Genomic DNA, 24,522 nt, shown 5'->3' with positions numbered 1-24,522 from the left:
GTAATATCACGTTGATTCAGGATTGGCTTGGTTATTACATGATGAACATGCAAATTGGAGAAAAAAAATTAGAAGAGATTAGTTCTTTGGGAGAGAAGTCTTTTGGTGTTCACCATTGAACAAAAAATATGGAAAACTTACGAAGAAATTAAGAAAGAAAATAACTGCAATGAATATACTTTCCTACACGATGATTTGCTCGATGATGATGACCGCGATGAAACCTTACACTTTGTGGGTATTATGAAGGTGAAGAGCGCAAGAGAGGTGGTGGATGGACGAGATAGGATATTCTGCACGCATTGACCGTGTGGAGAAGATTTCAACTCAGGGCACTCAACACGGGAGGGGGCATGGGGTGGCGAAGGAAACACACAGAAGGAATGCTTGCTCTTTTCCACTCGAAATGTTAAAGTCCATCAGCTGCCTTGCAGTAAAAGCTGCAGTTGAAGACAGAGATGAAAACCCTCTTTCAGCGATCGATGTCGAAGCTTGGCTTCACAATTGATCGCCTTGGAGAGCATCGTTCATCTTTGATATCGAGGGTTGGGTCTTCTGTCGATCACATAGATGACATTTATTTTCGTAGGGGAAGATGTCGTCGCCTTTACTTTCGAATTTGTCCTCTTTAGGATGTTTTTAATGGGTTCAGCCTAACATAACTGATGAGATCTGGTAGGTCGAAACAGCGCTTCACTTCAAATTTTATGATTGAACCAGAAAACAGTTCCGAAAAGAATAATATTTTTCCATGAAAAATGCTCAATTTGTGCGTATGAAACAATGTTGAACAATGTGCAGAGGTGAATGAAGTCATCTGTAACCAAATCACTCTTGATGCAAAAAATGAGGTACAATATTTGAGAGGCCATACACTCTTTTTTACTTGAATCTTTCACTAGTTGCTTCGCGGTGAAAACTGCTATGAAAGAAAGGGGTTTTTACATATTTGCTACTTTTTACCTGCCAAAGCCACAATGATCAAAATTTTAGCTTTAATAAAATGAAAAAGGCATGGCATTCACGGAATTTTGATTTTTGTACGTTTGACCAAGTCAAAATCGCTAAAGAAAATGATTGAAAAAGCATTATGTGAAAGTGATATTCCATAATGTTTTTCGATTATTTCCTAAAAATGAGCCATTGTTTTGGATGACCACAATAGACATATTAGAAATCAGGGATCAGTTCACCACACGATATCTCCTGTGTAATAACATCGGAGAATTTCGATAAAAATCATTAATGGGAAGCATTTTGTGAAGAAACAAATCTGTTTATAGATAGCCAAAAATAAGTTCGACAGAATAGAATATTTTTCGAAATTCCAAAAATTTTGAAAATGTGTCATAAAAAGATGGAAAAAAACTATTTTCAATACGTAACAAATTTGACTCTAGTTGGAGTATTGACTTCATTATTTCCGGGTACCCCGAATAGATAAGTATATAAAAAGATATAGTGGTATAAAACTAAACTTATTTATCTCCGCCCTCAAGGTTTACCCCATAAGCTTTTACGATTCCTTGATGGATAGTGCTCTATTTCGTCTTCATTTTTCGCTATATACTGAACTAATATCTGACTTGATTGATCTTATGAACGATAGTGAATAGCAGTGTTTATTGCACTGTAACTTTTACTAACGGTGTTTGTGAAATGATAACTCAATATATTTGTATCAGTTTACAAAATTGTACGATATAGAAATAACATAAATTTAATTGGTTAGAGCGATGATAGTTAATTCATTTTTGAATTCGAGATTATTGATCCTAGTGTGAATTTTAATTTTATGCTGGAAGGAAATACTGATAAAAATAAGATACCTACTATGAATTTCTTCGGTGAAACATGATACAAACATGAAGAAAATACAGACATTGAAGATTATGTGGAATAACTCACATCAAGGAACAAAAAATGGGATTATTAGAACTCTTATTTTACGCCATTTCTAATTTCATGTAAAGCACTGTAGTTTGATGAAAAGCCAATGTGAAATGTTGAGTGCTGATCAGCGAGATGTTATATGTTTTGGGTTTATTCTGGTTGTAACATCTGGAAATGTTAGGAAACTGCGCAGGACATGATACATAGAAGCACATTTTGATGGAAACGTATAACACTCTGGTGTTGTTTATATTTTACAACCATGTCAAATAGAAATCAAGTGAAAATGAAAATTATTCAATTATTATTGAAGTATCCTCAGGACGTTATCAACTCTCGGAATGTTTGATCCCCAAAAGAGAAAATGAAGGTGTAAATAAGTTTTTCAGTAGAGAGAAAATTCTCGTACTTCTGGAGCACTCAGAATTTGAAAACTTGGTTTATCATGATCAATTATGGAGCAATTGCCTAGAGGCCGAAGACTTTACAAAAAACGGCCCAGGCGAAGCTCTCTGGCTCACAAGGGCAGGTTTGCATGGTCATCTGTGGGGCCATCTTCAGCGACCATGGAGATCGTTCAAGATCTACCTCCTTTCCACATTTTTTCGGAGACAGAGGCTAGGTGGACTTCACATGGACTTGTGCACATCACCAACTGCACAAATCAATCTAATGCAGAGTACAATAGACTGTTGACTGACAGTGAAAGTAACAGTTTGACGTGTCGAATAGATCAAGTCACTTTTAACCTAACCTAACCTAATCTTCCCATAAGAAGTTATAACTTCAAAGAGTACAAAACTCTTCATGAAAATTTTAGGATTATATACAGGAGTTTATTTCAGATACAGAGTGGAAGAAAACCCTTTTTTGGAACAACTACTCTCACATGGACATTGAATTACAGGAAAGCAATAAGTCCTTCCATATGGAAGTGGTTGTTTCGAAAAGACTTCTTTGGTTGGCGAAAAAACAAATTATAACACATTTCAACACACACATCTCCAACAAAAGCATTGTTACCAATGTTGTGCACTCAATTCGAATCAGCATTAATATTATAAAAACATGAAGAACTACAGCATAAAAATAGTTCTAATGAAATGAACTTTAAACGTTCAAGCCAGTCTCGAATATACCTACACGGTAGGTTGAATGGACTGACGCCTATCAGAAAGCAATTACTTCCCTGGCTAATATCACGAAGGGCATTGGATTATATCTGACAGGCGTCACTGCAGGAATCTTCACAGAAAATTTCCTGCATATGCAATTGGTAATACAACTGAAAGAGTCGACCTTCACTTTTGGAACGGGCACACTTGCAGACCGGTTTCGGGTTCATTAGCCACTCATCATTGCAAGATAGTGGACCTAAAGTCAATGATATTCCATAATTGAAAATCGGAATTATTTCATAGTATTTTATTCCTCTTCCTAATTTGTAGTGAACTTAGAAAGAGGAATGCCAATCTTCAAGCATAGCCCACTGACTAATAAGAAAGTTTTTCTTTCTTATTCAGAGGAATCGGGCAAATTTCGGATATTCAGTTAATTAGTACCTCGTCCACTAGAGGAGTGACATTCTGTTGTTCGCTCCAACTCAGGAAGAGGAATGAAATACTCTGAAAAAATTTCGAATTTCAATTATGGGATATCATTGACTTCAGGTCGATTATGGTCACTATCTTTCACTGATGAGTGGCTAATGAGCCCGAAACCGGTCTGCAAGTGTGCCCGTTCCAAAATTGAAGGTAGACTCTTTCAGTTGCATTGCCAATTGCATATGCAGGAAATTTTCTGTTGAGATTCCTGCACTGACGCCTGTCGCATATAAGCCAACGCCCTTCGTGGTTTCAGCCAGGGGAGTAGTTGTTTTCTGATATGCGTCAGTCAATTCAACCTACTGTGTAGGTATATTCGAGACTGGCTTGAACGTTTAAGTTAATTTCTTTAGGTTTGTTTACTGCCAGTCTTTAAGCATAGGCCGCTGACTAATAAGAAAATAAAAATAGTTTTTCGAATGTGAATGTTCAAACCGCTCTTTTGGTAGAGATGCACACGTTCAACCACGACTGTGTAATTTAACTTTTGAAAAAGAAATCTATCGAAACATTTACCTAATGATCAAAAATAATTACTCTTCTTAGCTGATTTTCATCCTGAGTTTCGAATTGATGTAACAAGTAATACTGATACGTGAATCTAGATAATTTTATTTAGGAACATGTCCAATTCAATGAGTTCTTTTCTAGTAGTAAAAGTAATTGTAATTCAAAATATTGATAGTATATGAGGAGCAGTGTGTACGTGAAATTAAGTTAGTAGAAGACACCTGATGAAGTTATTTTGTAGCGAAACACAGTGCAAAGTATTCAGTAAAATTTCATAATGAAGTATTACTTAAATATGGTCGAAACTGCCATTCGTCAAAATTGGATGACAAACGAGTATTGAACTAAATATAATAATTAGTTAGTTCTAACAAGGATTGCGAAAATTCTCAATTGAGAAAATCATCTCATTCAATCGACCTTTTCTCGTGAGTGCTTTGTTTTTCCTTGATAACTTCATGGATATAATTCTTGTTTGTCGTAATAATTTTATCGTCTAGCAGATAAATATCAAGCTGTTTACATTGTTACAAGGAAGGGAAGATGAGTGAGAATAAAATAAAATATTTCAAGGAATATACGTGAAAAACATTCCTTTGCAGTTCCATCAGATTTAAAACGACGTAAATTCAAAGTTTCACGCCCACGCATATATTCGAATCTGAATGACATACAAATTATTTCGTGAAAAGGCAAGTTTTGCTGGAGGAGTTCCTTTATCAGTAAGGAAGAGAATCCAGTATTTCGTCGACCCTAATCATGTTTCATGTCAATTCAGAACTTAATGAGTTGAGGGTAAAAGTATTGTGAATATTTTTTCGGCAGAATTCGGCAAAAAAACTCGGAGCAGGAAAAACATATCAATCTTGAGTTATATATCTGTTCAACACTGTTAAAATTTCCTTCGTTTGTACTAGTCGAATATAATGAAAAATCCATTCGTGAAGAGGCGCCACCCCTACTAGAGAATGATGTAATTATTTTATTTTATTTTTATTGTATTGCAACAATTATTGTTCATTTATTCATCAGAACTTTTGCTCGGTGAACCGTATTTACTGTAACAACAAACTTTTTTTTCTTCATCGTTTAGACGAAACTGAACTTCTTGATATCATCAAGTCCATATCGTCTAAGAATTCTAGTGTCATTGATGAATTACCAGGCAGAGTATTGTTGAATGTTGCTGAACTAATCATTGAACCACTTATATACCTATTTAATCTCTCTTTCCTTGAGGGTTCATTTCCCTCGTGTCTTAAACATGTTATTGTAGTTCCTGTTCACAAAAAAAAACGATAAGCACTTAATCTCCAACTATAGAGGCATTGCATTGCTGTTTTCATTTTAGAAAATTTTCGAAAAATCCTATCTCAACAGACTTGTATTCTTCTGTAAGAAGTATAACCTACTCGCAAAGAGCCAATATAGATTCCAATCTGGTTTATCTACCCAAAATGCTACTCTTTCTCTGGTCAATCATGTTTTATCCAATTTTGAAAATGGCGATCAGTATTCTATTTAATTTGTCATGTGCATATGATACCGTCAACCATCAACTTTTTCTCGATAAACTTTGATACTGGAGTTCGCGGCCAAAGTCTAAAATGAATTAAGACTTATCTGACTGGCAGATCATAATCTGTTGAGGTTAGGCTCAATTCTTGAATATATCATTCTGAAAATCGTAACATCTCAACAGGTGTTCCCCAAGGTCGTGTCCTGCGTCCTACTCTTTTTCTCTTATTCGTCAATGACATCTCTAACATTAATCAACAACATTGTGCTGTACAGTTTGCTGATGACACGTCCTTCTTATTGAGTCGTTCTTCTTGTGAAAAGTTATCTGACCAGGCTGATATTGCAGTTGCTGATTTGCTTAATTACTGCGCCAGAAACAGCCTCGTACTAAATAGCAATAAATCTAATACCATTGTTTTCTCGCTTAGCGAAATGGACTGCAGTATATTGGTAAGATCTAATAGTGAGTCTATTGTTCAGAAAAATCAGTCAAATTCTTAGGGTTGAACATTGACTCCCAATTATCCTGGAATGATCATATTGATCTATTAAATTATCCAAGTATTGTTTCGTTATTTGAAATTTCAGAAATTCAGTCCCCATTAATATTTTATTAAGCTACTACTATGCCTATGTTTACTCAAGTCCAAATTATTGCTTAGTCTGCTACGGTAACTGCAGCAAATTGAATGATCTGTTGATCGCTCTAAAAAAGATACTGACAACCATGTGTTTCAAAAAATATGGTGATGGCAGTTATTTACTGAGTTACAAATTTTAACTATGATATCCATGTGTATTTTAAATTGTGTCACATACATTAAGAATCATCACCATGAGTTTCAGCAAAGGGATACTATCCGCATAGCTGCTGGTTATACTCTCAGGCAAAATTATAATCTGATTGTTTCTGTACACAAATTAACATCTGTATCAAACGGTCCTCATGTTATGCCTATAAAAATTTTTAATGAACTCCCAACATTCATTAAGAAAATTTCAAATCCCATGAATTTAAAAAATAGCATTGAAAGTATTCTCTACAAACATTCCTTTTATTCACTTCTTGCTTGTTTACTATTCTACTGTTTATACTATATCTTTTTTATATTGTTATATATAATTATCTCCTACACCTGCTATTGATTTAAATTTGTTTTATGTATATTCCATATTTCATCACTTGATATTTTTCAACTCCAATTTTTACTGTGTATGTGACGATGTCCATTCTTGTAAAAAACTCTCAGGAAAAATGAAGTATTGTATTGTATTGTTACGAAGATAGATTCCATTTCAAATAACTTCGAGTTCGAATAGTATTTTTTGTACTGAATGTACACCGTACTGTAGTGGCTGTAAAGATTGTGATGTTATTAATTATCGGCTTTCACATCAGTTTCATAATTTGATTCATCTAATGCATTGAATTCCCTAAAAAACACCCCGTATAAACTCATGTGCAGAAATAACTTTCCCATAATTTTTCAATGCACCACATCAATCATAACGAAATAGTATAACTTCGTATCCCGACTGTCACTTTGTCAGTAGTGTTACAGATTGAAAAATCACTGAGAACTCAAATTACAAAATATCACTTATTGTGTGCGTCCAACAGATTCCACCATTGAATATGGTAAACAGTAATTGCTGAATTGAGTTGTCACAGCGCTCATCCTGGACGCATCCATTGTGATTGTACCATGGTTATCAATGCCACCATTATACATACAAGACTTATTGATTCTGTAATTTTTACAAATATTTCTTTGTAGTTGATTGAACGAATATACCACGACGAAACAATTAATCTGATATATCTTCACTACCTCCATCGAATCAGCTGGTTAGGCTATAATACAGGCAGACTAAATAGAAAAAAGTAAATTCGGGCTGGTAGACCGTGATCAAATGGAACTCGTAGTACCAAACATTTCGTCTACCACTGCGGCACAGGTCATCAGTGGTTGACTGCAAGGGCGAAGGTCAAGGGCACAAAACAAAAAACTGACGAATAGAGGGAGCTATCATAGGCAAAACCGTATCATCCTCATGTTGAAGAACTTTCTGGAAGGATAAGAAGAAATGGATCTAATTATAGCATCTTAGTATAAGACTGTCTGTCTCAGTACATATAGATATATGGCGCCTGTCTTATTGCATTCACCACTCTTTCAGTTGGTACCAAACTTCAAAAGGAAGCTGTTGAAATTTTCTGATATACACTCATAAGTTTTTGAGTTATTGTGCTAAGACTGACACTACTTTTGTTATTTTTCGTGTTTTGATTGTACACTGCTTTTTGATGGGAGAAAATACCGTTTAAGCGCATCAGTTTCTTGAAAAGTATAAGGACTCCGCTCCATCAGAAACAACGTTGGTTTGCTGACTTCGAACGTGGTCGTAGAGACACTGATGGACGTAGTGGACGTCCGATCGTCATCTGAGTGGAGAGCAACTGGTGAACCTCAATCTAATGCGCCTGAAAGCACATTAATCGGCTGGAAAGGTTATGGTATAATATCCATAGACTATCTTGAGAAGGGAAATACCATCAACACTGTTATGTATCCAAGTCTCAGACTTGGTTTGACCCCTAAGATATTTGTTTGAATTGAATGATATCAAATACAAAAAATACTTGAAATAACTAACTGATGGTTTATAACTTAACGTAGATTTTGATTATTGAAATAAGTGTATTAGACTTTCCCTGAAAGATTGACATATGCCGTCGCGGACATTTCTGTAGACCTACAGAAGAAGTAAAATATGTGGTGAATTTCGAAGAGTTTCGGCAGCGTTTTCGATGGAAACCCACAGAGTTACATCAGCGCCACGACTTTCAACCAATTAACACAAAGCATTAATTACTTATGAACATAAACTTCGAATCCATTGGCTACGATATGATAATCCGTTCGGTGTGTTTCAGTGGTCTGGACCATTGATACACTGCTGGACTAAGCTATCCTCGAAAGTCAAACCTGAGATGATCTTCCCTTCGGATAAGGCCATCTATATTATCGATTGAAGACTCAGTCGACAATCTGCTGATCTATAAATAGAGTGCAGAAGCAGGGGAACCAATGTAGGCCAAAATTGGCAAAAGCAGCCGAAGTTTGATACGTTCGATGAGGTTATTGCTTTTTATTCATTGTCAACTTTAATATCTGAGTATTTTGTCGATCCCATAGATGACGTCTCAGTAGTGAAAGTTGTCAGCTCATTTCTCTTCTTTATTATGATTACTTATTAAAACACTGTTTGGGATAATTTTGTTATTGAGGAATTCTATGTTTCCATTTTTTCAATTCCTTAAAAACAGTTTCTGAAATGCATTATACTTGCGAGACTTCTACCGTTTTTTCATCATCCACTGCACTAAACGACACCGCCTCCAAGGATACGAACGAGAGGGTGGCGGGCGAGACGCTGTCGACGTCGCCCTCAGGCGCCGGATGCTCGTCGGTCGTGTCTGCCCGTACCTGTTCCCTTATGGAGGGCGACACGCTTAAATCTCTTGTTCACTTCGGTTGTTTATTATATCTAGCATAGAGTATCGATTTTTTGTCTTTCGAACGGCTTGTCAGGTGAGTGTTAATTGCCTTCGATTGTTATGTTACAGCTGAACTAGGTTATTGGCATACAGGATGGTTGAAGAATTTCTGACGGAACGATTCTCATGGAGATTGCAACATTATCTGTGAAATGAGACCAGCAGCAATCATTGCTTCAAGTTTTGCCAGATCATGAATTTCGTGGAGATGATTTCATTGGAGTGTGTGTCAAAAATTTCGAATTTCATGCTAGCTCTATGGGATTTAAAAATTCAGTATGGAGTGCTCAGAACCAACTATCAGATTATTAAAGAATGAGAAAACAGTGATCTGCTGCAAATCATTTTCATATTTTTCAAATCATGAGGCAGTAACATAAAACTTTACGAGGCAGATAAGTAGCACTGAATAGATTCAGAAATATGGGTTTCAATTCAAAGTAAAAATGCATTTGTTTTTCATGTTTATGATTTTTTTCGATTCAAAAAACTGAAATGTCAACATGTGAATAGGTATTCTTCATTGTGGTTTGAGATCAGGTAGCGCGATTGAATATGTCGAAGGTTTGGCGAAGGAATGTAAATAGAAAGAGTGTAAAATGGCTATTTTCTGACGAAGAACAGTATTTGTCTTGTTTTTCTAGACAAGATAAGTATATAATTCCTGTAGGTATGCCGTGTATTGAAAATGAAACCCTGAAACTGAATATCACATTGTATCTTTCAAGTCAATATCATTGATTGATACTTTTTATATAATGGAAATGATATTAGTGGTTGACCAATCTATACGAAGGTATAAAAATTTGATTCACCTGTCTCCTACAAGCATATTGCCATTATAAGGATAAATAGTAGTTATGGAGCAACAACATTGGAAAAGTATGTTGATGGGAAAGAAATATATAGAGATGTTCACTTGGAAATCAGGGGAGATAATTCCAGTAATCCCAATCACTTTGGGAGTCTTATTGATTTATTTACTAGTCACTCCTTTGTACATGTGACTCACTAATGATCCAGCAAATATCGGTTTATGTATTCGTATTCATTCACTAGAGAAATTCACCACTGTGGATATCATTGAGGAGCTACTCTCCAAAAAAGAACGTGTCCAAAGTAAAGACAAGCACGGATCATACCAACTGGTTCACTCAGAGAAACATTTGCAGTATTGAAACTTGTGAATCTCAATCTCCAAGTCGTGTGAAAACTAAAATAACGAGGAATTTCAGCTATTGAGGAAGTAGAGATCCTCAATCGTAAAAACCAAATGAAGAAGAAGTTTGCATGATGAATGCAAGAAATAGTAGATTGTTCAACCATCCAGTACTATCAAACTACAATGTGCAAGTCATGATGTTACTATTGGCAAAGTTGTCCAGTTTCTGAAGGTCAGTACATTGAAATCGTAAGACAGTGGTAATCTACTGATATGTTTCAATCAGCAATAGGTTCAGCATTTTCTGATTACATTTTTGAAGCTATTCCTTCTTCAACGTCAGATCCATGATTCTTTCTAGCTTGTTTTGTCGTGGTACTTGATAATAATGATAGTGACAATAACTGATTGTGGAGGACTGGACAACAGTAAATACAGCATACAAAATACACGAATATTTCATTTCGTTGTTATCCAATTTGATACAGTTCCCATTATTAAATTATTATTTTTCCCAGTCCACAGAGAAGTTCAAGGACGGAAAAACCGATATAAGCTTCCTTCTTCGAAATAACATCAGCTTCCACGTTCTGTGTGAATCCCAACAAGTGGTCAAGTGTTTTTGGGGAGAAGCCATTCAGCTTTCAAATACTTTTCAAAATGATTCACTCAGTCGTTGTAAATTGTCCCAAATCCTTCCAAAGAAGTAGTTTTGGATGTGGGTCGAAAAGACCTACACCCTAAATCGGTACAACTAATCAGCCTTACATGCTTCCTGTTGGAACAACTTGAGAGGATACTGGACGGACACATCAGGGAGATGGCATTATATGCATCCCCCCTGAATAACCACCAGTATGCCCTTCAAACAGGCAAATCGACAGATTTAGCATTCAACTACTTAGAAGAGAAAATGTCCCTATCCCTTGACAACAAGGAGATTGCGGTTGCTGTATTTATCGATATTGAAGGTGCATTTGACAATGCACTACCTATATCTATTGGATCATCTCTGGCTAGGAAAGGTATAAAATCGACCATAACTGTCACTACGACTCTTCAAGGCGAGGCCATTAGGTTCAGGGTCACCAGAGGCTGCCTTCAAGGTGGGGTACTATCTCCCCTTCAGTGGTCGCTCCTGATGGATGGTCTACTTGATGCGCTCTACAAAAGAAAAGTAGATCTGCAAGCTTTTGCAGGTGACCTTGTCATCTTGGTAAGGTTCACGTCGGGAAGGGTAGTTTGTAGTTTGTAATATCCCCCAAAGCACGTTGAACGTTGTTCACAGTTGGTGCCTAAGGGAGCAGATGTCTGTCAACCCCAGCAAAACTGTGATAATCAGCTTCACCAGGAGGAGAAAATTCGACAATATAACGCTTCTTTCTCTCAATGGTGAGGTCATTTCATTCGGAACGGAGGTGAAATATCTTGGCATTGTCCTTGATAGAAAACTCACCTGGAACGTTCACTTGGAAAAAGTTTTACACAACGCCAGACTGTCCCTATAGACATGTCGGAAGATTTGTGTTAAAACTTGGTAGGTCCCAAACAAATCCATTGGATTTATGTGATGATTGTCAGACCAATGATTACTTATGGTGCACCTACCTGGTAGCCGAAGGTTTTATAGAAAATGGCCCAGGAGAAGCTCTCTGGCTATAGGATGAATTATTCTCAGTTTGTATCTGAAAAAACACATGCCCAGGATCCACGGCATTTTGCGGAGAGTTTTTCCTCGATTCTTCGGAATTTTTGCAGTTGCTGTATAATGATGAAGAAGCGGAAATCCAGTTTTCTTACTCATACACTCATACAGCTTTTTTTAAACTGATATCTTTTGGATTTCACTCTCTGATTTCATAAATTCGTTCCGATCTGAAATCATATTTCAGGAAAAGGTTTTAATTTTCTACTTCTCCATCTTTATATTGATTGATTGATTGATAGCACTTTATTTCCAACAGGCATTCACCCAATTACAAGAAATGTACAAAGGTGTTGATGAAAATATATGCAAAACAGTATAATTAGTTAAAAAAAAGATTGCTACAACGAAAAGAAAAATAAGTAGAAATAGAAATATATCACAAGAAGCGAAAAGAAAAAGTGATCACAGTTAAAAAGTTTTAGTGAGAATACATTTTAAAATACATCAAATATCACATATTGAATTATAGTTGTTACAAAGTATTGACACTGGTGCTTTCAAACTGTTATTTGTTCTGACAAGATCACAGTAAAATGTCGTTTGGTATCTGGAATTGAGGCGTGGGGTGCGGAAGTTGATCATTTGTAAAAGAGGGGCACACGAGATCTTATTGTTTAGCAGTTTGTGAAGAAAGGAGATTGTGACAAAAAGTCGTCATGTATTCAGAGATATTACATTAAATTGATTCAGAAGGATAGAATAGTCGGTTCCCCTCTAAGAATATATTCCTGTGACCTTGAAAGACAGATATTTAAAAAAAAAATTCAATAGCATCAATATGATGTATGTGGCAATTGTGAATTGGATACCATATTAACACGCCGTATTCTAGTTTAGACCTCACATAGGCATTAAGCAGTGTTATAATCGTATTATTATTCTTGAATTCTCTGGTACTCCTTATAATAAAGCCCAACATTTGATTCGCTGATGAAATAGCCTGGTCTATGTGGGAAGTGAAAGTGAATTTATAATCAAAAGTGATTCCAAGATCTGTCATCTCATTTACTCGACTAACTGGAATGCTGTCAATAACATAAGAAAATTCTATTATATTCTTTTTTCTAGAAAATGATAAAATGTAACATTTTGATATGTTCAAACGTAAATGATTCTTGGAACACCAGTCGAATACTAAATCGACTTCATTTTGTAAAATTAAGCAGTCTTCATAATTGTCAATTACTTTGTATAGCTTTAGATCATCAGCGTAAAGAAGTTTTGAGCAGTTCATCATTTTCGCTAGGTCATCAATGAAAAGAGAGGCCCCAAGTTCGAGCCTTGTGGTACCCCTGAGCAAGGTGTGTACACAGAGGACTAAAAACCTTCATGTTCTACGTATTGCTTTCTGTCAAAGAGATAGCTTGTGAAAAGATCAATTAAACTTCCAGAAAAGCCAAATGATGATAGTCGCTGAATGAAGATGTAAAAATCATTTTGGTCAAACGCCTTTTGCATGTCCGTATAAACTACGTCAACTTGTTGCTTTTGGTCTAAAGCATCTGAAACATGTTGTGAAAGACATGCAAGATTGGTCAAATATGACTTTTGTTCCACGAACCCATGTTGATCGTCCGATATTATATTTCTGATCGAGTTATAGATAGAACCGTATAGAATTAGACCTGTAGAAGTAGACCTGTAATTTTTCATAACAGTTGCGTCCTCTTTCTTTAAGATAGGACATACTCGTGCTGTTTTCCAAATCTCCGGAAACGTAGATGTTTTCAGTGAAAGGTTGAAGATGTGAAGCAAAGGGCTTGATAAAGGGTAGATACAGTCTTTTACTAGAAAACTCTGTATGTGGTCCGGTCTCCAACAACTAGTTTGTTTTTCAATTTCTTAATGGCCTTAATAATATCTATCTCATTAATACGTTCGATATTTATACCCGGAAAATTGTTTGGAAAGTTATCTAGCATACCACACAGGGAGATATCCGATATGATGTGTACACTTTTGAAATAATTCGCAATATAAAACAATCTGGGAAGAGCAAGTGATTTCAGAATGAACTCTTCACATATACGTGTACATCATGCAGAGAAGTAGCTCACAGACACAAACTTCAGCGCCAATCTGGATAACATTACAAGATGAAGCACTAATTAGGCCATGACTTTATATCGCGAATTTTCTCATGTCATCGATGACACAAAAAACACGTTTTCCTATTCAGTTGGCACTCCAAACATTCGTTATGGAATTGAATCGGATATCAATCACAATCACACATATATTTCAAAAATTATTCTCCCCTAAAAAGATACTCCTTTCAAATTCATTTCAGATTATGATGAAATAAATGATGGGTGCCTCTAAACAGAAGTTTTGTTCATATATTCATTAAATCTCATCCAAACTTGCCTAATTACTACACTAAGGATCTTGGTGTCTGATTCAACGGCGAATTTAACTCCAATAATCATGTTACACATGTCAGCAGCAATAGTGGCACGAGAATCCACTTTACGAAATGATACAACTTTGTGAGGTGAACTTGCGGTTTAGGGAAATATTCCATTTCACTGTCCAATACTGACATGGTGCATCCAAAAATATTCTAAATTCAGTGACAAGTTTTTATATCCAACTAGTAATAAGATATATCTCAATTGCTGAGAAGTCAATGATATAATATAAAAATAATCTGACGTCAACTTACTATATAACCCAGAAAACCTTGGGTCTAACACATAGATGGCGCCAAAAGATGATATTCTACTCATTGTGAGTTATTGTGCTAGGAGTGACTCTACTTTTGTTTTTTTCAAAACAATAGATCAAAAACAATATCGTATTTGAATATTACACTGCTTCTTGATGGAAAAAATGCGGTTCAAGTAAAGTAATAGCTTGATAAGTATTATAAGAACTCCACTTCATCATAAACAACAATTAAACGTTGCTGACTTCAAAACCTCGGTTACTTTGGCAATAAAGTTCAGCAATATTTCGTATTTTCTATTCTCTTTCCCGAAACAGTGAAAAATGTATTTTGAAGGCATCATGAATATTTGAAATGACGGAAACTATAGAAAATAGTGAAAACTAAAAGAAAAATCCGAGCAGGGGGCGGTATACTGTCTGTCTGTCTGAATGTCTGTCTGATTTTAATCAGACAATCTGCCACCTTCATATTTTGTTATAGTGGTGACAACTGGAAATAAAAAAATATGTCAGAAATGAAATAAAAAAACCGGCCGTCGGGGGCGGTACAGATCCAGCAATATTTTTATTAGAGACTCTGCCACCTTCATATTTTGGTATAGTGTTAAGAAATAGAAATAAAGATCTATGTTAGAGGTGAAATCAAAAAACCGGCCGTCGGGGGCGGTACAGATCCAGTAATATTTTTATTAGAGACTCTGCCACCTTCATGTTTTGGTATAGTGTTAAGAAATGGAAATAAAGATATATGGCCGAGGTAAAATCAAAAAACCGGCCGTCGGGGGCGGTACAGGTCCAGCAATATTTTTATTAGAGACTCTGTCACCTTCATATTTTGGTATAGAGTTAAGAAATGGAAATTAAGAAATATGTCAGGTGTGAAATCAAAAAACCGGCCATCGGGGGCGGTACAGATCCAGCAATTTTTTTATTAGAGACTCTGCCACCTTCATATTCTGGTATAGTGTTAAGAAATGGAAATGAAGAAATATGTCAGGTGTGAAATCAAAAAACCGGCTGTCGGGGGCGGTACAGATCCAGCAATATTTTTATTAAAGACTCTGCCACCTTCATATTTTGGTATAGAGTTAAGAAATGGAAATGAAGAAATATGTCAGGTGTGAAATCAAAAAACCGGCCATCGGGGGCGGTACAGATCCAGCAATATCTTTATTAGAGAACCTGCCACCTTCATATTCTGGTATAGTGTTAAGAAATGGAAATGAAGAAATATGTCAGGTGTGAAATCAAAAAACCGGCTGTCGGGGGCGGTACGGATACAGCAATATTTTTATTAGAGACCCTGCCACCTTCATATTTTGGTATAGTGCTGAGAAATGGAAATGAATAAATATGTCAGGTGTGAAATCAAAAAACCGGCCGTCAGGGGCGGTACAGATCCAGCAATATTTTTATTAGAGACTCTGCCACCTTCATATTTTGGTATAGAGTTAAGAAATGAAGAAATATGTCAGGTGTGAAATCAAAAAACCGGCCGTCGGGGGCGGTACAGATCCAGCAATATCTTTATTAGAGAACCTGCCACCTTCATATTTTGGAATGGTGTTAAGAAATGGAAATAAAGATATATGGCCAAGGTGAAATCAAAAAACCGGCCGTCGGGGGCGGTACAGATCCAGCAATATTTTTATTAGAGACCCTGCCACCTTCATATTTTGGTATAGTGTTAAGAAATGGAAATGAAAAAATATGTCAGGCGTGAAATCAAAAAACCGGCCGTCAGGGGCGGTACAGATCCAGCAATATTTTTATTAGAGACTGTGCCTTCTTCATATTTTGGTATAGTGCTAAGAAATGGAAATGAAGAAATATGTCAGGCGTGAAATCAAAAAACCGGCCGTCAGGGGCGGTACAGGTCCAGCAATATTTTTATTAGAGACCCTGCCACCTTCATATTTTGGTATAGTGTTAAGAAATGGAAATGAAGAAATATGTCAGGTGTGAAATCAAAAAACCGGCCGTCTGGGGTGGTACAAATCCAGCAATATTTTTATTAGAGACCCTTCCACCTTCATATTTTGGTATAGTGTTAAGAAATGGAAATGAAGAAATATGTCAGGCGTGAAATCAAAAAACCGGCCGTCAGGGGCGGTACAGATCCAGCAATATTTTTATTAGAGACTGTGCCTTCTTCATATTTTGGTATAGTGCTAAGAAATGGAAATGAAGAAATATGTCAGGTGTGAAATCAAAAAACCGGCCGTCTGGGGCGGTACAGATCCAGCAATATTGTTATTAGAGACCCTTCCACCTTCATATTTTGGTATAGTGTTAAGAAATGGAAATGAAGAAATATCTCAGGTGAGAAATCAAAAAACCGGCTGTCGGGGGCGGTACGGATACAGCAATATTTTTATTAGAGACCCTGCCACCTTCATATTTTGGTATAGTGCTGAGAAATGGAAATGAAGAAATATGTCAGGTGTGAAATTAAAAAACCGGCCGTCAGGGGCGGTACAGATCCAGCAATATTTTTATTAGAGACTCTGCCACCTTCATATTTTGGTATAGAGTTAAGAAATGAAGAAATATGTCAGGTGTGAAATCAAAAAACCGGCCGTCGGGGGCGGTACAGATCCAGCAATATCTTTATTAGAGAACCTGCCACCTTCATATTTTGGAATGGTGTTAAGAAATGGAAATAAAGATATATGGCCAAGGTGAAATCAAAAAACCGGCCGTCGGGGGCGGTACAGATCCAGCAATATTTTTATTAGAGACCCTGCCACCTTCATATTTTGGTATAGTGTTAAGAAATGGAAATGAAAAAATATGTCAGGCGTGAAATCAAAAAACCGGCCGTCAGGGGCGGTACAGATCCAGCAATATTTTTATTAGAGACTGTGCCTTCTTCATATTTTGGTATAGTGCTAAGAAATGGAAATGAAGAAATATGTCAGGCGTGAAATCAAAAAACCGGCCGTCAGGGGCGGTACAGGTCCAGCAATATTTTTATTAGAGACCCTGCCACCTTCATATTTTGGTATAGTGTTAAGAAATGGAAATGAAGAAATATGTCAGGTGTGAAATCAAAAAACCGGCCGTCTGGGGTGGTACAAATCCAGCAATATTTTTATTAGAGACCCTTCCACCTTCATATTTTGGTATAGTGTTAAGAAATGGAAATGAAGAAATATGTCAGGCGTGAAATCAAAAAACCGGCCGTCAGGGGCGGTACAGATCCAGCAATATTTTTATTAGAGACTGTGCCTTCTTCATATTTTGGTATAGTGCTAAGAAATGGAAATGAAGAAATATGTCAGGTGTGAAATCAAAAAACCGGCCGTCTGGGGCGGTACAGATCCAGCAATATTGTTATTAGAGACCCTTCCACCTTCATATTTTGGTATAGTGTTAAGAAATGGAAATGAAGAAATATCTCAGGTGAGAAATCAAAAAACCGCCAGATTTGACACCTTTGGAGTTTTTATGGGGCTGTTTCAAGCGCAAATTGTACGAAACTAAATCTGCTTCGATATCAGATATACGGCAGAGAATAATGAATATTTGTAGAAATATCGATGTTACAGTTTTAGAAAAAATTGGACGTGAAATATCGATTAGGCTGTTCTTATGTCAAATAGTTCAAGACAACCGTTTCGAACATTTTCTCAAGTGAAGTCAGCTTATTTCGTCAATTTATGAAGTTGAACATCGATGTATTCAAGTAATTATTGAATGTGCCGCCATTTTGTAGTAGGTGAAAATAGTGATAAATGATTCATTCAAAAAATAAAAGGGAAAAACTTTAAGGAAAAGCACTGTAGAATTCAATACGCAGTGTCTCCTATTTATTATAAATTTGTATTATTTTACCAATAGGCTCCCGATTTGAATTTTATTCATATTAATTTTTTGATATTATATTGTGATATAGAGTTCAGTTTGTATTGTTATTGATTTATTATGTTTTTTTTATGTGTATGTCAAATGGCTTTAGATATAGATTTTTAAGATATTTTGTGTTTTGAGATTGTTTTGTTGTAAAATTTAGTTTGCGTTGACTTCGATTTATGATATAATTGCATTTTTTAGGATATGATTTACGTTTTGTTTTTTTTTTGAGATTTTAATAAGTAATATATTTCAGTTTGAATTGCCATTCATTGTTTATAATTTTATATTTATTTCGCATGTGCCGGTTTTAATTTCCTATCTGCCATTTCTCTTTATACTTAATCAATAAACTACAACAAAATATGAAAGTGATTGGGGCTCTAACGAAAGTATTGCTGGATCTGTACCACTGCCGACGAACGGTTTTTTGATTTCACCTCGGCCATATTTCTTTATGTCCAGCTGTGACTACTATACCAAAATATGGAGGTGACAGGGTCTCTAATGAAAATATTGCTGGATCTGTACCGCTCACGACGGCCGGTTTTTTGATTTTACCTCGGCCATATATCTTTATTTCCATTTCTTAACACCATACCAAAATATGAAGGTGGCAGGTTCTCTAATAAAAATATTGCTGGATCTGTACCGCCCCCGACGGCCGGTTTTTTGATTTCACACCTGACATATTTCTTCATTTCCACTTCTCAACACTATACCAAAATATGAAGGTGGCAGAGTTCCTAATAAAAATATTGCTGGATCTGTACCGCCCCTGACGGCTGGTTTTTTTATTTCACCTCGGCCATATATCTTTATTTCCATTTCTTAACACCATTCCAAAACATGAAGGTGGCAGGTTCTCTAATAAAAATATTGCTGGATCTGTACCGCCCCCGACGGCCGGTTTTTTGATTTCACACCTGACATATTTCTTCATTTTCATTTCTTAACTCTATACCAAAATATGAAGGTGGCAGAGTCTCTAATAAAAATATTGCTGGGTCTGTACCGCCCCCGACGGCCGGTTTTTTTATTTCACCTCGGCCATATATCTTCATTTCCATTTCTTTACACCATTCCAAAATATGAAAGTGGAAGGCTCTCTAATAAAAATATTGCTGGATCTGTACCGCCCCCGACGGCCGGTTTTTTGATTTCACACCTGACATATTTCTTCATTTCCATTTCTTAGCACTATACCAAAATATGAAGGTGGCAGAGTCTCTAATAGAAATATTGCTGGATCTCTACCGCCCCCGACGGCCGGTTTTTTGGTTTCACACCTGACATATTTCTTCATTTCCATTTCTTAACACTATACCAAAATATGAAGGTGGCAGGGTCTCTAATAAATATATTGCTGGATCTGTACCACCCCTGACGGCCGGTTTTTTGATTTCACACCTGACATATTTCTTCATTTCCATTTCTTAGTACTATACCAAGATATGAAAGTGGCAGAGTCTCTAATAAAAATATTGCTGGATCTGTACCGCCCCCGACGGCCGGTTTTTTAATTTCACACCTGACATATTTCTTCATTTCCATTTCTTAACACTATACCAAAATATGACGGTGGCAGAGTCTCTGATAAAAATATTGCTGGATCTGTACCGCCCCCGACGGCCGGTTTTTTGATTTCACCTCTGACATATTTCTTTATTTCCATTTCTTAACACTTTACCAAAATATGAAGGTGGCAGAGTCTCTGATAAAAATATTGCTGGATCTGTACCGCCCCCGACGGCCGGTTTTTTTATTTCACCTCTGACTTATTTCTTTATTTCCATTTCTTAACACTATACCAAAATATGAAGGAGGCAGAATCTCTAATAAAGATATTGCTCGATCTGTACCGCCCCCGACGGCCGGTTTTTTGATTTCACTGCTGACATATTTTTTCATTTCCAGTTGTCACCACTATAACGAAATATGAAAGTGGCAGAGACTCTATTAAAAATATTGGTAAATTTGTACCGCCTCCGACGGCCGGTCGGTTTTTTGATTTCGTCACTGCTATATTTCTTCGTTTCCTTTTGTTAATACTATAACAAAATATGAAGGTGGCAGGGTGTCTGATTAAAATGTTGACAGAAGTATACCGCCCCCTGCTCGGATTTTACGTTCAGTTTTCACTATTTTCTATAGTTTCCGTCATTTCAAATATTCATGATGCCTTCCAAATACATTTTTCACTGTTTCGGGAAAGAGAATAGAAAATATGAAATATTGCTGAACTTTATTGCCAAAGTAACTGAGGTGACTTCAAAAGGGATCGTAGAGACACCAATGATGCAGATCGAGTGGACGAGTCGGCGGTATTGCAGTGCTGGAAGCCCAAATTGCTGGAAAACGACCCCATTTGAAGAAAAAGAAAGTGCTGCTTCATCAAGATAATGAACAGTGTCACAAATAAATGAAAACGATCAAAATTGCATGAAATTGGATTCGAATTGCTTTCACATTTACCATATTGTCCAGATTTGGCTCCCATCGACTACTAGCTGTTGGCAGACATATGAAATATGCCCCTCGGTAGGAAATTTCGCTCTAATGAAGAGGTTATTGCTGAAACTAAGACCTATTTGAAGGGAAAAGATAAATCGTTCTACAAAAGTGGTATTGAGCGCTGAAATTATTGTGCGGCTCTTGATGGAGATTGCGTTAATAAATGAAGGCAAATTTGAAAAAAAAATTATAGACTAGTATAAATTATAGACTAGATTTTCTATGAAATCATAAACATTTAATATCTGCATTTATTTATGAAAACAACAGCACAGTGTGTCAATCTGGGATTGAAGAACATTCTAAAACAGTGTTCATCCACGTTACTATGACGTTGGAAAGCGGAGCAATACCATTTGAATAAATTATTAATTAATTGAGTAAATAAACAAAAAATCGTTCATTACGATTTTTTATGTGCTTGAATTCCAAGAGATTAACTGAAACGAAATAAACCGTCCCGTATTCATTCGCAATTCCTTTTTTTGTCTGTTTTGACATTTTGATATCCAGTTACTGGATAATTCTAATTCCCATCTTGAAATCTTTCCGATATAGCTGACTCGCTTTATTGTTGAATGAATTTACACAGCATTGGTAATGCTTGCATTATAATTTCTAATCGATATTTCATTACTTCAAAGAATATTTTGAAAACAAACCTGTTGAGAAAATACTTAGAAAAGAAAATGGTGAAATGAAATTGTTATCCTGAGAAATCATATCGTTAACTTTCCAAAGGAATAGTGCTTGGGAATTTATATATCGTCTCCTATTCTTTTGGATGAATATGGAATAAACTCGTTCTGAGAAATGGAATTGAAGTGTGTACCATTTACATATTATTCGCATGATATTTTTCAATCAACTTCAAATGGAACTTTTGTGTTCAGAAATTTCTTCGTCGTGAATAAACTGATTTCATTTCCTTATTATGCCAATAGAATCAGAAATACTTCGTAGTTCAAATATCTAGTACTATTGATGATGAAAAAGACAAGAAAAGACAAAAATAAAATCTGAATATGAAAATATTAATGAAAGATAACTGAAGGAAAACAAGATGAATTCTTGAAACAACTAGAGGAATGATAGACTGGAGTGAGAAGAGGAAACTATTGATGAGAATAAAAAAAGGAGAACAAGAAATTTTGAGCCATATAATGAAACTAGAGAGGAAAAAGAGTTAACCCGATTATTGAATTGGTGAAGGGTAACCTATATAAAAGATCGGAAAAAATCAGACTGACTGACCTTTGAATAAACAGAAATGAACGAGTAGACTAACATGAATGTAAACTAGAGCAGACAAAATGAGAGATCCTGCTGATACTTCTTGCTTAGACATTGATTATTCCTCATATATGAAAATAATCTGTTTTTGAACGATGACACGAATAATGAGTTACTGAAGTAACTTGATAGGTATATTTTGAACCTATGACATGGAATGAATTCATTAATACTCTTTCCACACCAGAACAAAATTACTGTCTCTCAACGTGTGTTTCGATAAACAAGTAACTATCAGGAGATGACAAAAACTAGGCAGGACGAACAGTACTCCGATATAACATGGGAACAAAGAAGAATCACATAAAAAATCAGGAAGAATGGTAAATATGGTATACCTTGTCTATTGATTCATCGATATCACTACTATCAACTAGAGATAGTATGTCTTTTGCAAACATTTCTGTTGTGGCTTAAGGATTATTGTCTGGGCAATCGTTGATGTAAAATATAAATAGTAGTTCTTCAAAAATAGAACCTTGAGGAATTCCTGATGTAGCTTATTGTGGTCTAATATTATTGTATCTAATTTTATGACACACCTAATCTATACATTTTTTCTACCCATGAGGTTCAAGTGTAACAAAATAAAAGAACAGCTCAGCTTGAAGCCAAAATTTGAAAATATCGCAACAGAAAAACAGTAAATAGTCATCTTATTGCTACGTCAAACTTCTATAGACCATGAATTATGGCTAAAGTTACCCGGATCTGAGTCATGGTGAAGAAAAGCTGTTATGCCTAATCCTGATCGTATACATCAGTATTAGGTACGAAAATAGTTCCTATGCAGATTTGTATTAGTGTTGCTGTGCCAAGAAGTGTCAAGAATATTTCTGAGGGATACTTTCTGTGAGGTGGTATTTAAGAAAAAATCAATTTTTTTCTGTACCTTTACCGATTTCAGATTCGACTCTATCACTACAGTGAGTATAATTTGAATAGTGAATTGTTATTTATTTCATAACAATCCACCTTTGAATTTTGTAAGTCATCATTGATCATTTCTCATTCTTCTATAATAAATCGCGAGTTGTTTGTCCATTGTCACAAGAAGAAGATGACACAGATGTCCCAGGTCATATGTGTCATAATGGCCTTTGATGATTGCTCATAGAAATTCGTGTGCCTATTTTCAAAAATAATTTTGGTTTTTCAAAAACCGAAATCAAAAATTATACAACTAGATGAGTTTGAAGTCGATAATATAAATCCTAAAAATGTAAATTCATTGGATAAAAAAATACTCAAAAAATATATCTTTCTTCTTCAGCGGAGGTAATATATTGATAGTCTGGTGAATTTTTCAAAAACAGTTCTTCCTAATTTCATATAATTTGAAATGACCAGGAGATGATACTACTACCTAAAACTTTTTCCAAGTGAGTTTGGATTTTTTCAATTCCTCCTCAATTTTTTTCTAACAAACATTTTGAACATTTTTATCTCTCTTCACTGAACTTATAGGTAAATTGATTAGCTGAGAATACGAATGGAAGTAATGTAATGAGATGTGGTGATACCTACTTGCAGGTGATTTTTGGCAACTTCAGTCGCTCCGAAAACCTCTTGATTTCTTGTTCGAATCGCAGTCCTCCAGATTCAGATAACTTTCGTCTTTGAGCTATAACCGATTCGTCATCTTCTTCTTGCTCAATTTGCTGTCCTCGTTTCGAAACGACATCCTCCACCCAATCCAGAATGTCCTCGTTAACGTTTTTGCTGAAGCCTTTTCCAACGAGAATTCTCATCGTCTCCCAGAATTCCGAATGTTCCATATTGGATAAGTTTTGAATGGATGGTTTCGGTCAGCAAAAACCGTTATAATTACTGCAATACAATGACTCCGCCTAATTGATGGTTATTGATGTATAATTGATGGGATGATCGATGAAGATACTATTGTCTTTTGTAGTAAAATTGTTTTAAGTTATAGCGTTCGCTTGGACTGATAAAGCAACCGGAGAAGATGCGATAAGGTAATGTGGTTATTTTCCATTTCGTTCAACACTAGCTGTAGCCGCTATCCACCCCCTTTGAACGCTGACAGTTGTAAATTATCGAAGGGTGCATGAGAACGATTACACGGTAGCCGAAATACCAGAACAATTCAGTTGCACTTCCTTTGAAAACTCCAAATATTGAAATGTGCATTCTGCATTGAGTGTTTCGAATGCAGTCTAGATTCAAACCAACTTCAAACCTATTATTTTCTAAGGCTCTGAGGCCA

At 35.9% G+C, this 24,522-nt stretch overlaps 1 protein-coding gene across 2 annotated transcripts in view; it reads right to left on the bottom strand.

Annotated features, from left to right (window-relative positions):
- The window catches only part of LOC111514438 (uncharacterized), a 97,241-nt gene that overhangs the window by 66,724 nt on the left and 5,995 nt on the right, over positions 1-24,522 (bottom strand). Inside the window, exon 1 of one of the 2 annotated variants that reach the window (XM_074184289.1) lies at positions 23,820-24,309. The exons of the other annotated variant lie outside the window; for it this stretch is intronic. Within the exon in view, the coding sequence (XP_074040390.1) occupies positions 23,820-24,070 (251 nt within the window). The 5' untranslated portion in view covers positions 24,071-24,309. Of the gene's footprint in view, positions 1-23,819; positions 24,310-24,522 lie in introns of those variants that run through there. 2 annotated transcript variants of the gene reach the window in all.

This window comes from Leptinotarsa decemlineata, unplaced genomic scaffold (assembly GCF_025532065.1).
Source record: "Leptinotarsa decemlineata unplaced genomic scaffold, Ldec_3_MD MMD2_tig00026354_RagTag_RagTag, whole genome shotgun sequence".
In the NCBI taxonomy this organism is placed as follows: Eukaryota; Metazoa; Arthropoda; class Insecta; order Coleoptera; family Chrysomelidae; genus Leptinotarsa; species Leptinotarsa decemlineata.
The sequence above is the reverse complement of the archived record's forward strand: the minus strand, read 5'-3'. Positions and strand labels throughout refer to the sequence as shown.